Genomic DNA, 18,149 nt, shown 5'->3' with positions numbered 1-18,149 from the left:
ACATTAAAATCTCCTAATAAAAGAATACGAAACATGCATCATGCTTCACCAACATCATGCAAACAAAACTGATAACACTGCGATTTTCAATGCACATACATGACTGTACAGCAACCAATGAACACCTGAACTTTCTCAGTGATAGACCTATGAGCTGTGTCTATCTGCATGTCTGCATCATGATTCCACACGGAGAAGAATTGACAGAGCAATTGAAAATCTGACTGTGAGACTTCACAAAGAAGGAAAAGCATACAGGAAGATCAGTGATCAACTAAAAACAGTGGTTGCTGCAGGAATCAGGAGGTATAGAATGAGCCAGAGCACCACTAATCAGAGCGATAATGGCCATCCTCCTAAAATAACACCACGAAAAGTGCGCTACTTGCACAATCTAGTTTTAAAAAATTTGGCACAGGGGTTATCAGTGGAAATCAGTGGAGCTTCTGTGACAATTCAGGTAGACATTGTATAATATGCAACCTCTTGTTTGCCCTTCAGTACAAAACTACAAGAATAACCTTTGCTTAAGAACATGAAAAGAAGCCCAGGTGAATATTGGGAGCACATTCTTTGGTCAGATGAGTCCATGATAAATTTGTTCATCTCAGATGTTTGGCATTAACCTGGTCAGGGATACATGAGTGTTGAGTCTTAGGAGATGACATTTGTAGATGACACTATAAATGCCAGTTGATGTACCAAAATACTGGAAGATGACTTCCAGTCTGCAGATGAGGAATATTCCAGCAAGATAATGATCCAAGGCACACTTTATCTGATTATCTAAAGAAGGAACAAGTGAAAACTATGACCCGGCCAGGTATGTCACCTGACTGAAATCCAATGATCACCGTTTTTTAAAGGGTATTTTAAAGAGAAAGACTGAACAACACAACCCCTCCAGCAAAGAGCATATATTAAGTACAATACTTGATTATTCTGCTTTGTTTATTTAAAGGAAAGGCCTTATATGGGCAATGATGTAACTGTTACATATGTATTTTTATAATATAATGAGTGTAACTGTCAGGAATCCTGTCTATGAACTTCCGTTCACTCACCACCAGAGGTCACCAGCTCACCACATTGACTTTCACACTACACAGCTGAGTGCACTGATTACATACACACAGCTCAATGTACTGATTACACACACACAGCTGAACCCTATCATACACGCTTTATAAGCCTTGTTCTTCCTCTTCCAGAGCGCCGAGTATTGTTTAGTGTTTATTACTGTGATAGCTACTTTACGGAGCCTGCTCTAGTTTTCATAGACTAGTCATAGTCTTGCCTTGCCTGTTTTCCTGGTTCCTGATTCTTGCCACGTATCTTGGATTAACCCTTTGCTTGCTGTTTCGGACTGTGTTTGCTCCTCGCCTGGCCTTATGCTCACGTTTACGGATTACCCCTCTTGTCAAACCCTCTGGATTACGTTTGCTGTCGTCTGACTCCAGCCCGTTTAGGATTGCTCTTTTGTCTTGCCTGTGCCATACCTGTTTGCTGTTGTTCGACCCTGCCTGTGTTTTTGACTATGTTTATTAATAAAAGCTTGCACATGGATCCGCACACCTCTCGTCTCGTCAGCTCCGTAACAGTAACATTTGTATAATGTGATATAGTTGAATTCGAGTTCAAAGACATAAGGATGAGATTGCTCTGTATGTCACTTTACAAGTAGGCTCAAAGTAGAATAACTTTATAAGTATTGTGATATTACACGGGGGTGTACTCACTTCTGTACTGTACCAGTAATACAATATTCCATTTAATAATTTTTTTTACAAAGAACCAAATCCAGAATTCAATCTAATCGTTTTTTCTGAGATACCATGAACTAAAGCGTATAAACACACTTGCATGTACGTGTGATTTCATTCTTACCTTCATAACCATCCTGGTCCAGATCTCCAGCACTACTGACAGTCATCCCAAACATAGAGTCGTATGTTCCATTGAGCCGGATCGGTCGTGCCTTTTCCCAGTGGCTGGCTGGGTTCAGGTACACATACACAGCACCTCCAATCTCTGCCTTTCGGTCAAAGAAATTCGGAGCTCCCACTACAAGATCTGTCCAACTGTATGTGAAATCATCCTGTTAGATATTAAGCACATCAGATTTATGGCTTTACACATGGACATGTAAAGTGTCTTACCCATCACTGTTCAGATCAGCTACGGCCACAGAATAACCGAAGGAGGAGGCCAGTTCCTCACCCCACAGAATGTGATCAGGCATCAGCCGGTAGACATTGTCCTTCCGTAGCAGAACCACGGCTCCTGTGTGTTTGGCTCGAGGAGCTCCAGCAACAAACGTCAGCTCAGACTTACTCATAATACCTCTGGCTGAATCCACAGAGAAACCTGTGATGAGAAGGGACAGATTCACAAATGAAAACAAACAGACGATTTTGTACCTGATTTGATAGATTTCATATGATCTTGCCCATTTGTCAGTGATTATGGTATATGAGTTTATTAGTGTTGTCAGGGTACCACAACATCAGTAGCCAATACCAGTGTAATGGAATTTGCAAAACAAAAACAAACTATTGAAATATCAATGTGTCAATGTTTTTTTGTCTACAAACCCAGGTAACTGTTCTGAGCGACGTCCTCAAATGAGCTTTTGGACGGTTCCAGTGTTTTGTAGACCAGAGCATCCTCAACGGGATTGGCCATAAATAACAGCCCTGAGATGAGTTTAGATGAGAAAAGGATGATTTAGAGGGAAAAAACATCAACTCACCAAAAGCATATCTCATTACCTTTCCAGTTGTAGGTCCCCGGAGCCCCAAAGAGGATGTAGTTTTTGTCAGGTGTGAAACTAGCTGACAGGCCCTGCTGGCAGAATCCAAACTGCTCATGTCCTTGAGAACGACCTTCACAAAACTTCCACTCTCCTCCATCCAGATCATCTCTCTCGGTCAAATCTTCACTCAGCACATAACAGCGTCCGATCGGGTCACGGGTCTCAAAGGTTTGGTTGACATGTTGTCTGAGCTCATAGAGGTGAGCGCATGTCTGACATCACAACACAAACAGGATCATGTAGTGCACATGCCACAATGACCCATTCTCCATAATTGTGCTTTGATTTTAAAATTGAAACTTTAGGATTGAAAGTCCACATTGTAAGAAAGCAGTGATGGATGAGATAGATACCTGAATTGCATTGAATTCCACTACTGAGTGAGTACTTAAATATATCTTTGCTTAAATCTATGTTCATTCCTTATCGGGTTGCGTTTTGAATGCGCACAGCACTCATGATGGAGAATGCAATGAGGGTCACTACGTTTGCTGGGCTTCTGGGCTGGACCTGATCTCGAGCGTGCTCAATGCTGATGATTGTGGGTGTTTCAAGGACACAAAGGATGCATTTGATGCATCCTTTTAAAAATATTGAAAGAAGAATGTGAAAAGAAGGCTGCCTTCCAAGGATCCTCCATATTGAGGTGGCCTTTGACAGCACTTCATGATGTGGCAGGTGAAGTATGCCGCTTTACAATTATTCTAAACAAAAACACTTGAACCAGCTCATCAAGGTGTTCAGGATGATTTGAAAAAACTAGCATGAGTGCCAGAGCAGGATTGGAACTGAAGTCTGCAGGAAGGTAGCCCTCCTGGAGCAGGGCTGACTGACCTTTCTGAACTTTGTGCATGATGTTATTTACTGTATACATGGCACATCAGATTTGTTTGATCTACCTGTCACAGGTATAAAACATACTTACCACTACTTTTCCACCAATTCCTTGACTTTTGACTGTGACACCCAACCACTGGTTGTCTTTGCTCTCTCGTTCCAGATTCACTTGAGAAAACGAGAAACATTTTTCCTTGAATGGATACAGTTTAGCAGAGCAAACACTTTAGTTCATCACATAAAAATGAAGCTAAAATGGTCTTAATAAGTGTTACCATGTCCATCGATGTCCACTCGTTCACACTTCTCCGGGGTAACCGGACAGCGATACAGTGCACCGGGACGGCTGTTCCACAAAGTTCCTGTGCCCCGGGACTGAGGAGCCCCAACCAATATCCTGCAGAGGAAGACTAATACCTTAAATGTTGTTCCTACGTCACTAACAGTTAGCAGTTTGAAGAAAACAAAATCATAGCTGCATCATTTTTATAATTCATTACATCAGTGGTCTCCAACATGGCGTGGTCTCCTCCATGCAGGCTACCAACACCTGGTCAAACACATTCTATAAGTAATTTTTTTTTCAGGATAACTACATAAGGTAGGAAAAAGAACTTTGGTAACATTTCATATAACATTAAAACATAAAAATAATTTTCAATATTTAGAAGTTTGCATATATCAATGTACATTGACATGCGTTACATAGGCTGTGAGTTCTGTGAGTTGAGGCGTTGGTGGGAAAAAGAAAACAACTTAGATAAAAGATAAATCTGTATGTCTCATCCGAGGAGCTAGTATAGCAGTAGAAATTTCACCACAACCCACAAGACCTTTATGCACCAGGTACATCACTGAGAAAAGAAAAGTTAGTTGAAAGCACCATTAAGCTGACAAAAATCTTTTTTTTACCAGACCTGCTAAAAAGTCACAGGCTTCATTTAGAGTTGCTCATATTTCTTTTAGAAACACACAAAAAAAAATCATTCTCAGATGGTGACATTGTCAAGAGAGCAATGACTGTGATAGCAAACACTCCGTTTAAAGATCACAAGAATGGAAATTAAATAATGTCTGCACTCTCTGATGTTCAACTTGGTACTAACACAATTGCAAGACGAGTCATAGAAATGTCAGCTAATGTAACAGAGCAGCTGGAGCAAGATGTTGTGCAAATTGTTCTCCATCCAATGTGACGAGTCTGTAGATTTTAGTAGTACAGCTCATGGTTTCATCAGAATGATTTTCAGTGATTTTTCAGTGAAATAGGAATTTCTGACATTAATTCCTTTCAAGACAACAATGAGGGTTGTTGATATTTATGATGATGTGAAGAAATACTTCATAGACACAAACGTGCCATTGGAAAAGTTGGTATTGGTAACAACTGATGGATCCCCTGCAATGACTGGCCGGCATACAGGCTTTGCTGCGCTATGCAGAGGAGAACCAGATTCTACATTACCTACAATTTTCTACATTACCACTGCATTATACACCAACAGGCAATGTGTGCCAAAGTGATAAGATTTGATCACGTTATGGACTCCAGTTATTAAACAGTCCCTCCAGGATTTCGCGGGACTTTTTTCTGATTTTTGCAGCCTAAAACGACTGATTTTGCTGCGGCTTTTCTCAAAATTTGCAGTGATATTTGCGGCATTTCTTATTGTTTTGCAGTGAAAATATACCACAGACAACATTCTTCTAACATCGTTATGACTTTTCTGACTTCGAGAACCATTGTAGGGCTCCAGACTAACATTTGAGGACACCAGCACCAGTGCCATTAAGTTCTACAGAAGGTGGCACCAGCACCTGACAGTAAAGCACTCACCCTAATCGCACATGTACATCTTGGAGATGTCTGTTTGATGTCTGCATTTGTATATGCAAGATGATTTTTTTTAGTGTTTGCTCATCTGCAATACATCTCTAAGAAGTTTCCTGGCAGATGTCAATTTGACATTCATTGACAAGACATTTATTAGAATGCATGTAAAAGTGCTTTCGAGACGTTGATCAGATTACACAGCAGATGTTTTCCAGATCTTTAGCAGACAGCTGACAGATGTACTTGTGCTGTCTGGGTAGTTGAGATGCAGATAAAATTAACTTTTATTACTGTCATTCATAATGTCTAAATATAATTTAATAAATACAAAAAAATATATATTAGCGAGTGGAAATGGCTAATAAGCCTATAAGTACTTCTCTGCAGCCATCTACTAGTGATAATTTAATGTCTTTTATTTTTAAATAAGTCTTTACTTTAACACATTATGAAACTTTTAGTTTTATAAATGGGGCAACCTATGAAGGATGAACAAATAATGTCATCACATTAAAAATAACTTTCAAATTCAGTAATACTTAAAGCTTTGAAGTGCTGGGAAAAGTTGTGTGAAGCATTTAAAAACACTCGAAAACATTAGACCATTTCTGCCACAAGTTGTTCCTGTAGTTTTACTATGTTAAATCCATGGTGAATGGTGGGGATTTGTGTTTATTGTTGCGGCTCCGGCCCGAGCAAATAAACAATCTGCGCTGCATAGCCCAAACGAGTAGCACGGATTCGTTCTGCTTTCAGTTCGTTTGTCCAATGTAGCTCTTGTAAATCGGTCATGATGAGAAAGCAAGGCTGTTCATTCCATTTTTGGAACCTTTCTTTGACTGAATGCACATTGCAATGATGTCACGGGACGCGTCTAAGCCCAAAATCTGTGGAAAATCTGTGGCAATTCCGAAAATTTGCGAGCTCTTGCGAAAATTGTGGAGTTTGCTTGATGTTGTGATAAATTCAGCGATCGCAGAATCGCAAAATCCTGGAGGGACTGATTAAACCACTAACAGCATTCGGTCCAAAACCAAACAGCACATTCAAGTTACATCTGCAGCATCTCTCAGCTGAATATGGTGACTTTTTGCTCCACACTAAAATTCGCTGGCTGAGCAGAGGAAGGATTTTGCAACATTGTTCATCACATTTGTGTGAAATCAAAGTGTTCATGGAATCCAGAGGGGCAGACACCTTCATGCTTCAGTACACTGACTGGCTACTGGACCTTGCCTTCCTAACTGACATCACTGGGAAACTGAATCATTTGAACTGTGAAATTCAAGGCAGTGACACACTCAGTGCTGTAAATGCATTTCAAAGCCAAGATAAGCTTTTTCTCCACATATTTACAGAGCGCCAGTATGTGAAGTGTGACGTGGATTGTGACGTGACTCCTAACGTTGTTTGTGACCCCGATGGCCTGGGCAGAGCATGCTCTTGTGCTTCTCGTTATTGTTGTGTTGGCCGTCACCACTAAAAGCTTGACTAAACTATTCTCTTGTGTCAGCGATTCAATGTACCTCACCTACACACTGGCGTGGTGGCAGCGTTATCGTATTCACTCCCCAAACGTTCCGGTGAGCTCGCGTGAGATCCATTCATGCTATAATCGCACGCAAGCGAGCTGCGTTGTGAATTATCACCGCTGACGACACTTGAGACATTAGCCATAGCAAATACACACAGAGCACCTAAGCAGTGGTGTCTAATGAAAGTTGAGACTGTGAATTCATTTGAGAACTGGCGTCAGAACCTTGCTTACACGTTATCTTTGGACACTGAGTTCGCTCCCTTTCTAGTTGATGGCGCACACTGGGAAAAGAAGATGAGGGCTTCACCATTCAGAGGTTTTACCAATGACGACGACGATGTTCCCGCAGCGCAATGACGCACGCGCCAACAAAAGGTCAGCATGCTTGAGCTTATGCAGGGGCAGATAGCTAACTACTGCCCTGTTATTTCCTGAAATACTATTGTTAAAAACTCCACATGCATTGATCGCATATGGCAGACTATCAGACTACATTATGGATTCCAATCAACTGGTGCACATTTCATTGACTTTGCTGCTATTAAACTTGAGTCTAATGAAGGTCCAGAGGATTTGTACAAGAGATTAATAGCTTTTGTTGAGGACAATTTACTACGCAGGACTCTGGCATTACTCAAGGAGGTGAAGCCATTCTAGAGGATGAGGAGCTCTCCCCCACAATCGAAAACTTAATTGTCCTAACTTGGCTTCGTCTTATACACAGCGATTTGCCAAAGCTTTTAAAGCAGAGGTATGGCACGATCACGGTCTCTGGCGTCCATCAAACCAGAGATATCTCAGGCCCTGTGTTCATTACTAGATGAGCTACAGTCATCAAAAGATGCCAGAGCTATGCGCTCGGCCGTGTCTAACCCTCCCAGACAGAAACATGCATCACTGGGTCGATCTAGGAAGTCCTTCCCACTTTGTAAGGAGGCTTGCAGACTGGACAATCACTTCCTCAGTAAGTGCCCTTTCCTGCCTCCTCCAGACAAAGCTTTCATTGCCAGGGCGCGGCAAGTTGCTGCACATCATGCAGTCACCCTGCCTCAAAGCTTTCCATGGTCATGTCCCCGTTAGGCTGACCATCGACAGTGGTGCAACTGGAAACATGATAAGGGCAGCATGTGCCACCAAACTGGGCCTTAAAGTCTCCAGCAGTATGCAGTCAGCTCATCAGACAGATGGCTTCTCGCTATTGAAGGTGGTTGGAGAAACATGCACACATTTTCAAATTAGACGGGCACATGCTCTTTTCTGATGGACTCATGGTAGAAAAATTGGATTCGGACATTATTTCTGGCATCACTTTTATGGAATGTAATAACATTTCTATCCGCCCCGCTAGGTATTAGGTCTGTGTGGCATCAGATACATATGAGTATGGCCATAATTGGATGTATGGAGACAGACATGCTATTCGGCGAGATCATGTGCTTCGTGCTACCTCATCACATACTGTGTGTCCTGGGGACTTTGTCGAACTTGAACTTTCAGCAGAACTTGCGAAGGTTAACGAGGAGCTCGTTGTTGAGCCGCACGAGGACTGTACACACTGGTTTGCTCCATCGTTGTTTGTAGGGGTATCCGGAAAAATCAAAATTCCCATTCTGACTGACGGGGCATTGGAAAACATGATCATGTATGTCGTGTTCGCATGACTTAAATACCGGGGTCCCAAACTGAACAAGCCCAGTTGGAAGTTCCTCAAGCTGTCGCTCGCAATCCCAGTATGCACAGTAGAACACTATTCTCTGACCTTATCTCATTAGACCCCAATGGCATTATGACGGCGGACATTAGAGATACATTTCGGGAGGTCCATAGGGAATTTGATGAGGTCTTCAGTCCACAGTGGTCGCTCATTATCAATTACTCCACCGGCCTCGCTCCGTTCCCATGGCTCTCAGCCCCGCCCCCACTCATCACAAATGGATATTTGTATATTTCTGAGAACCTAAGAGATGCCTTTAACCTGGAATCTAGTGAGGTTTAAATGGAGATTCCCACTCTGCAAAGTGACAAAGTATTCAGAGAAAGGTGTTTAGTGTAATGTAATCCACAGAGAGGAAATTATTAATGTACATATTTCAATAATTTTTAACCCTAACCTGATCAAAGTTAGCCATCTTGAAGGACATCTTAGTTCTCTAATTGGAAGTTAGGAAGCTTCCAGAGAAGCTAAGAGTGAGGATACACAGTTGTATCCAGTGCTGGAGTCATTCATGTTGAAAAACTTGCACTCTTGTTTAAAACTGTGCTTAGTCTTGGCTTCTCCTGATTTGCATTTTGACCCAGTCTTTGGCCACCTGTCAGAGGTCCGTCTGGCAGCTGGTGTTCAGGGTACTTGGACTGCTCTTCTCAGTGTCTGGACTCGCTGCACCCCTCAGCTCTTCCACTTCTGTCAAGCCCTTTAGTTCTAGGTGCTGTTTCAGACTGATCTCTCATAACTGACCTCCCGCCTGGCTCTGATTTTGCACCTGGGTTTCTCTTTGTGGCCTCTTTGCCTTTCTCAGACTGCTTATCCAGCTCTAATCCTTGACCCTTCTCTCTTTCCGGTTGGAGTTTGCCACAGGACTCAGTGGCCTGTGGACTTGTTTGCTTTTCGTGTTTTACCTTATTTTCAAAGTTTTTGTCTGATTAACTGCTTGGATCCTCAGCATTTGCCCTGACAACCTCAATCTATCTGAACATATCAGGACATAGGTTCTGATCTGATCTGTTTCCCTGCCCATTTTTCTCCTCTCACTTTCATTTTCGCTTGTCCTTTCCACGTGGTGGCCACTCATGATTCTCATCTGTTCCATCTCTAAACTCTTGTCTAAGGTCTTGTCTCGCTGTGTCTTGAAAGTTCTCTACTCAGAGGTCTCTCCTCTCTGGTTCTCAGACTGCCATGCCCGGTGCCTCAACCCCTCGTGTCTGGTTCTGTTCTCTCACCCGTGTCTTGCTCTTTCATCTTGGTCATTGGTTCAGACTTCTTACCTGGTACTGACCACCCCCTGTGCCTGTGCCCACTGCCAGCTGAGTTTGTTCCGAGACACCTTGTTTTTCTTTGTGTTAAATAAAGCATTGTTCTACTCAAATGCTGCAGGATCTTTTCCATTCACTAACTTCATCTCTTTTTTTTTCATTTTTGAAGCCTTTGTGCCTTTTAGTCAACTGTTTTTTTTTTTTTATATGATATGGATGTATGATATCAGTTCTCCTCAAGGTTCACACAGGTGTCCTAGCAGATGAAGCACAGGTGTAGAGAATTACATTAAAGGCACTACTTTCATTATTTTAGCATTTCCAACAGAACAACTTGCTGTAAGTGTGCTAGTGCATCTAGTTCATTCTTTACAATAAATGAAATGCTTTAGTTTTAAATAAAAATTATTATGTTCAGACATTTATACTTCTCTACTTTTGGAACTGCCATATATAGGAATAAATATACCAATTTGATGAAGCATTTGCACTCCACGCCACCAGCCATTTGTACAGCCTTTGATGCTTTTGAACTTTTACATTGTGATTAAAATATAACTTTGAAAACTCACCAATGCATTTTTTTCTTACACACTAGTAGTAAACTAGTGTGTATTACAAAGATCAGTGGGGATTTATGAAATTCTGGAATATGAAATTTGAACGAAGTAAATCATTCAGTATTACAGGAACTAAAACTATAATGATCACGTTGCATTTTAGCACGTTTGTATCACTGGTGATCTGATTTGTACACTGAAGACAGTTTCAATGTCATAAGCTCACGAGGTGTTTTTTTTTAAATGTTAGGCTGTTAAATTGATTGGTCTAGATAGAGAGAGAAAAAAAAGGCTTAGATTTACCAGAGTTTGTAATGTTAATGGCACTGTGTCTCGATAAAAGGGTTTTGCAAGAACCACAAATGTCCAGGCGTTGCATATATTGCATACCCTTTTTTGAGCCCCTGACTGTTTTTAACAAGCTTTGTATTATGGAGTGGGAAAGAAAGCTGAAGATCTTTGAAGACAGAATGTGAGGGACTGTGTCTTGCCCTCTGTGTTGTGTTGTGGTGCCTGGATGTGGTACAAGTGCTCCAAAAACTCTGGGAACTCATTAGCATGAAAAAGACTCCATGTGAAAGGCATCTAAATGGAGGACAATGAGCCGATCCCCGCCCCCCTCCCTCCTCCTGCTATTTCTTTCAGCTGTACATTTACTGCTCTGCATTTTTGGATTCCTTTACAACCCTCTACGGACAACATGGCAATTGAATCACCATTGGCTAGTAAATTCTTTAGTTTACTCGCCAGACTTTATATATATATATATATATATATACACGCGCACACACACACACCCACAGCTTTTTAAATATCTGAAAGTACACTCTTAAAATCTCTTAAAGTCAAGCATTATAACATGATATTATGATTATCAAGTATTATGTAATGATAGAACTTTAGTAATTAGAATTTAAACTTGGTAACCATGTATGAATGCATATTAGTCATTTTAACTGAACTTAGGACTGGTGGTGGTACTTTTTTAGTCATTCAGTGTTTCTGTAAAAAATGGGAAAAAACGAACAATAATACTTATACGATAATAATAATAATACTACGAATTCTAAGAACACACTAACCGTGCGTTCACACCGCCACCGGCGAGAGCGTCAAAGTGGCCGGAAGTCATTCATTTTCAATGTGAGCCGGAGCTCGGCGCGGCGCATCTTGCACGGTGTGACTTCAACTCTCCTCGACGCCCTCACCGTCCAAGACGCGCCACGCCACTGCTTGCCGGCGGCAGTGTGAATGCACGGTAAGGATTAACGAGCTGCTGGGCTCATGAATATTAATCAGGGTGTGTGCGTTCGCTCGAACTGATTTGCTGAAATCATAGCTGAGCGCCAGCCAATGAGATTGTTGTTTGCGCATTAGCCTACTACCGGAGAATCCGGCTGTTCTTAAAAGCTGAAGAATTTCAAAGGAACTCCGTCATTGTGACAGGAAAATACAACAAAGAATATCGTTTACATGTAGCACGTCAATTCTGCATGGTATGTAAGATTCTCTCTCTCTCTCTCTCTTTGCGTGTGTGTGAGACAAAGCGATGGCGAGTCGTGCACCTTTACACTAGAGTTTACGGTACGTCAAATACAGGTGTGCTGCACATCCATACAGATTAACTGAAAAATAGCACAGATCGCTTGACAGATGTAACTCTGAAGCACTCAGTCAGTGTTTTTGGCGAATGAAAATATATCTGTGCTAAACTTATATTTAGCCTCCAACTCACACACTGGCGAGTAAAATCTGAGAATCTATTAGCCAGTGGCTAATATTAGACATCATTTAGTTGCCCAGAGTGAAGATTTAGTCGCATATGCGAGTGATTTACTCGCAATGTAGAGGGTTGCTTTAGTAAAGGCTGTTATAAGTATAGATGGTAAATTAGACACACACCCACACGCACACAAACAACAATTTCATTGTCATACAACAGCTTTCCTGAATGTAGGTGTTTTAAACCAGAAAGAGTCTGCTTCAACTCATGACAATCTGCAGCAGTTGTTGGGTGATGCTCCAGTCCTATGTCACATCAATGATGGGAAACAGTTATGTGGAGTTGGGCAGTTTTTTCAGGTCCAACACAACAGAATGAAGACAATGGTGGACAATAAATTACAGTGGGCTCATCCTATTACACAGACACAGAATTCTTTCCAACTGGAAAAGCAAATTGGCTCAAGCCATATATATATATATATATATATATATATATGTGTGTGTGCCATTTGCATTTGGAAACTTGCTGTGAACCCACATCATGCAGTCAAAGGACGTCCACGGAGGACAACAGTGGCGGATGATTGGAGAATCCTCTCCATGGTAAAGAAAAACCCTTTCACAACATCCAGCCAAGTGAAAAACACTCTCCAGGAGGTAGTTGTGTCACTGTCAAAGTCTACAAAAGAGAAGACTTCACGAGAGTAAACACAGAGGGTTCACCACAAGGTGCAAACAAGACCAGATTAGACTTTTAGATGCCAAAAAACATCTACAAAGCATACATGGCTTCCATTGGCACTGGGTTGCTGGTGTTTATTGATGATGTGACAGAGGACAGAAGCAACCAGAAGAATTCTGAAGTGTATAGGCATATACTCTCTGCCCAGATTCAGTCAAATGGAATTTTAACAGGTTTCTTGGAGCATCTTGCCACATTGCCACAGTTATTATGGATTTAGTCTGTCTCAGTGTGTTCTGTTTCTTTATGTCATTCCAGACAGACTGGATGATGAGGAGATCAGATCTCTGTGTGGAGCCCTGCTTGTTGTCAGACTCCTTGTGCAAACAAAAATCATATATATATATATATATATATATATATATATGTGTGTGTGTGTGTGTGTGTGTGTGCGTGAGTGTGTATGGAATTGATGTGATATGTGATTTCCAGCTTGAGCCATTGTATGAGAACCTGTCCCATGAATTTATTTATTTATTTGTTTGTTTATTTTATTTTTAAAAATAGAGAAGGTATTCAAGACAGTGAAAGTATTTCTTAAAAAAAATGTTCCTAAAATCTAAATACATACATAGTCATCAGAATCTGCAGTAAATGTGTCTATCCTATGTTGGAGAAGGCTGTGAGGTCGGGTCAATTCTCTTTTAGTCTATAACAGGCAGCAGTTCTCATTTGAGTATAAATAGAGTTCAAACACAGTAACAGCAGGTCAGACGACACCACGTGACTTCCTTATACAAGGCCAATCATTTGTGTCCAAAAGTGCATTTACTGCCTGTACACTGAGACAAGGAGGATCTGATGTCACTGTGTGTGTTAGTGTGTGTGTGTAGTTCAGGTATGATATGGGGACACAAAAATGGCACCTCAAAAATGGCAATATCCAAAATCATTGTCCTTATAGGGACATGAGGAAAACAGCTTGTAAGTCATACAGAATTAAGTTTTCTGAATATCTAAAAATGGCTGTAGTTTTGTGTGAGGGGCAGGTTTTATGTGTAGGGTTAGTGTAAGGGGATAGAAAATACAGTTTGGATAGTAGAAAAACCATTACGCCTATGGAATGAACCCATAAAACATGGAAACCAGTGTGTGTGTGTGTGTGTCAGAGAAGTATCAGTGGCATGCCAGAGGCGTTAGAAATGATAATCTGAAAGAGACATAAACGGCGACATTTTTTTTTTTTTTTGCGACATGTACACTTACTTAATGCGGTTAGTAGTCAATGTTCAACAGTCATATATTTGGGAATTCCCTGGATCAAATCACATGAAACTCTAAAACCATTCAATTTTGTAATCCAAAACGTTTATAAAGAGGGAGAAAAGCACCAGAAGTCAGTGTGTCATGGAGATTGGATTTATATCTGGCTGCACTTCTGAAGCTTCCCCTCAAGGATCAATAAACAATATATTGAAATTAAACAACCTGAACAATACAAATAAAACCAAAGACAAAAAAAATAAATAAAATCTTCATAAATCCTATAAGCCAAGAGCTCATAAAACAATGAAAACAGGACCGGACATGTAAAGCGTAATGCATTACTTGTAACTTTTGGGAGCCAGTTAAGCATGGGAACAGAAAGATTAGCCACTGACTGAAACCTGTGTCAGATTTTGAATGAATCCTTTCTGTTTGCTTCGGGCCTAAACCCAACCCCCTTAAAGTGTCAGGCATTAAACTTTTAATGTGACGGCTTTTAACAGCTTCTTGCTAAAAAAGTGTCTTGTAACCTTATAGCTTATAAACACACACAAGCTCCATTTAGACGCTGGAGACAGACAGACTGCAGTATAAGTGTAGGACGCTAGTAAACATACAGGTCTTATGGACACTATGAATAGAGAAGAAAGTGATACTTTTACATAAGAGAGAGGGGAAAAAAGTAAAACACATCATAGAGATATCACATTTACAGAAGAGATGAGTCAGTGGCTCATGTGTATGACGAAGCCCTGTATAATAAGGTGACCAGACGTGCCACTTCCCGGGGACACGCAAACAACCAACACCTGGTTATTTTAGTTCATTTAGAAATCCTGTGCAGAACGTTTCCCCAGGAAGTGGCACGTCTGCTCACCTTACTGTATAATCAGACTGGTTTAGGGACCACCATATTAAGGTGACCAGCCGTGCCACTTCCCAGGGACACGTTTGACCCAGGATTTCTAAATTGCCTAAAATAAGGAGGTGTTCGTTGTTTGTGCTGTGCCAACCGATCGTATGACATCAAAGTACAGCGAGAGCGATTTGAAAGCATGCAGAGCCGTCTGTTCTGCTCTCTATAGCTCTCGCGGTACTTTTGCAGCACAAACATCTAACACCTGGTTATTTTAGGCAATTTAGAAATCCTGGGCAGAACATTTCCAAATCATGAGAACTCATTCTGCTGGATCTGTCTGCCACTTTTGACACTGTGAATCATCAGATCCTGCTGTCCACGCTCTCATCACTGGGCATCACAGGGATTCCACTTTGCTGGTTTGAATCCTATCTCACAGGTAGTTCTACCAGAAAGACTCGGGAGGGTGTAACCTTTGATGACCAGCTGACCTTCAAAGACCACATTGCAAAGACCGCTCGATCTTGCAGGTTTGCATTACACAACATCAGAAAGATCAGGCCCTTCCTAACGGAGCATTCTGCACAACTTTTTGTCCAGGCCCTTGTCACTTCTAGGCTGGACTACTGCAATGCTCTTCTGGCTGGACTTCAATCATGCACAATCAAGCCTTTACAAATGATTCAGAATGCAGCGGAACGACTGGTCTTCAACAAACCCAAAAGGGCCCATGTCACAATCAAACCTTTACAAATGATTCAGAATGCAGCGGCACGACTGGTCTTCAACGAAAAGGGCAAAAAGGGCCCATGTCACACCTCTCTTTATCTCCCTGCACTGGCTCCCGGTTGCAGCTCACATCAAGTTCAAGAAGGCTTGCATATAGAACAGCCACAGGCTCAGCACCTGCCTAATTCCACTCACTATTACGAATCTACCTTCCCTCCAGAAGTCTGAGATCTTCTAGTGAGTGACGCCTTGTGGTGCCATCACAGAGAGGCACAAAATCACTTTCCCAGAACATTCTCGTTCACCGTTCCTGGCTGGTGGAATGAACTTCCCACCCCTATCCGGAATGCTGAATCCCTAACAATTTTCAAGCGCCACCTGAAAACGCATCTCTTTCGTCACCATTTGACTTCATCCTAAAAAAAAAAAAAAGTATTTTTTTTATTTTTATCTTTCCTTAATCTCTCCTTGTCTAGCTTGTACTAATCTGTTGAAGGTGGGAGAGAGCGCTGTACATTCACTCCCCCCACCTACAATCCCTGCCGGTACGAGACTCGAACCCACAACCTTTGGGTTATGAGTCCAACTCTCTAACCATTAGGCCACAACTTCCCCTTCCCCACAACTTGGGTGAGCTGTTCGGGGTCTCCGAGACCACAGCTAGAACATGATAAAATGCAACAGAGGTGTGACGTGCATTCAGTTTCTGTCTGGTGTTGACGTTATTCTAAACTATTCTACTGAATCCCAAATAAGTGTACACACACACACAACCAAGTCAATGTAAAGTCAAACACAAGAGTCATGCGAAGCGCCGATTTTTTTCAAACCAGTTGTCCCGACCTTCCGATACCACATGACGTTCGAAGCTTCAAACGTCATCAATCACGTGGTATTGTCATTTTGATACAAGCATCGGCACAGTGTGTGATACAATAGTGCTTTGAAAACTGTGTCGGAGCTTCGGAGCCTCGGTATCAATCGTCCCATCACTAATATACACCGGTGGACACTTTTACCTTGGAACTTCAACACACTAAGATTCTTAAGGATTGTTTTAGGGTACCATTCAACTGGACAATCTGCTTTTAACAGCCTAAGTTATTCTTGATTTATTGTGTTGTTTTAAGTTCCTTGTGCATTATGTAAATACACTATTTATGCATTCTACTTTTTGTCATTTGTCTCATCTTTTTAAAAACACTTATTTTACCTCACACAGTATAATCTGACCCCTTTTAATCAATGTAACATCTTCCTATAAGGCCGAGCGTTACAATTTATTCCTATAAGTAGTATGTATTATTACATGCAATATGGAAGACACTTGTTCCTAGATGTTCCTTTACAACTAGCCACAAAGTCACTTTCCAGAACCTTCACCCTCTCTGTTCCTCTCTGGTGGAATGAACTAAACTTCACCTGATCTGATGAGACCATCAGAACTTTCAAGAAGCAGCAGAAGACAAACCTCTTCCACAAGCACTTAACCTAACCCTAGAACAATAACAGGCACTTACTAAAAATCTAGCTCTGGCTTTGTACCTGGCACTGTGTACTTTGATCAGAAATAGGCGATGGGCTCTGATTGGTTAGCTAGCCCAGTGCGTTGTGATTGGCAAAACCGCCTCTAGCGCGCGTCTAAGGGTCCCGCCCCTCACCTTGGCGGCATGTGCTCCGGTTGTATTGTAAACAACTGCATCGTTAATATCGCTTATGTACGAGACTCGAACCCACAACCTTTGGGTTATGAGTCCAACTCTCTAACCATTAGGCCACAACTTCCCCTTCCCCACAACTTGGGTGAGCTGTTCGGGGTCTCCGAGACCACAGCTAGAACATGATAAAATGCAACAGAGGTGTGACGTGCATTCAGTTTCTGTCTGGTGTTGACGTTATTCTAAACTATTCTACTGAATCCCAAATAAGTGTACACACACACACAACCAAGTCAATGTAAAGTCAAACACAAGAGTCATGCGAAGCGCCGATTTTTTTCAAACCAGTTGTCCCGACCTTCCGATACCACATGACGTTCGAAGCTTCAAACGTCATCAATCACTGTGAATCCATTAGAATCGTTAGAAGACAGAATCGCGATTCATATATGAATAGATTTTTACGTGCACCTCTAGTTTTCGCTTCCTCTTCTCTAAAGCAGCGCAACATGGCCTCGCCCCCTTTGCCGCCTTTTCCCTTTATCTGGGTTTGTGATGTCACGCACCTGGGAAGTAACTCGTTGTAGTCCCTACCAGCCGTTTTTGTAGGCATTAAACTGCCAGAATTTTAAAAGACGATATCTACGTTTGCATTGAACTTTCAGCTTCATAACTTT

At 41.6% G+C, this 18,149-nt stretch overlaps 1 protein-coding gene across 1 annotated transcript in view; it reads right to left on the bottom strand.

The window, feature by feature from the left end:
- Positions 1-18,149, bottom strand: part of itga7 (integrin, alpha 7) — a 39,887-nt gene that overhangs the window by 18,672 nt on the left and 3,066 nt on the right. The window contains exons 2-7 of the mRNA XM_016480128.1: positions 3,928-4,049; positions 3,741-3,820; positions 2,772-3,027; positions 2,595-2,696; positions 2,160-2,367; positions 1,888-2,081 (exon numbers count right to left, since the gene is read on the bottom strand). Coding sequence (XP_016335614.1) covers positions 1,888-2,081; positions 2,160-2,367; positions 2,595-2,685 — 493 coding nt within the window. The 5' untranslated portion in view covers positions 2,686-2,696; positions 2,772-3,027; positions 3,741-3,820; positions 3,928-4,049. The remainder of the gene's footprint in view (positions 1-1,887; positions 2,082-2,159; positions 2,368-2,594; positions 2,697-2,771; positions 3,028-3,740; positions 3,821-3,927; positions 4,050-18,149) is intronic.

Source organism: Sinocyclocheilus anshuiensis, unplaced genomic scaffold, assembly GCF_001515605.1.
Source record: "Sinocyclocheilus anshuiensis isolate Anshui unplaced genomic scaffold, SAMN03320099.WGS_v1.1 scaffold169, whole genome shotgun sequence".
Lineage (NCBI taxonomy): Eukaryota > Metazoa > Chordata > Actinopteri > Cypriniformes > Cyprinidae > Sinocyclocheilus > Sinocyclocheilus anshuiensis.
This window is presented reverse-complemented; position numbering and strand designations above follow the sequence as displayed.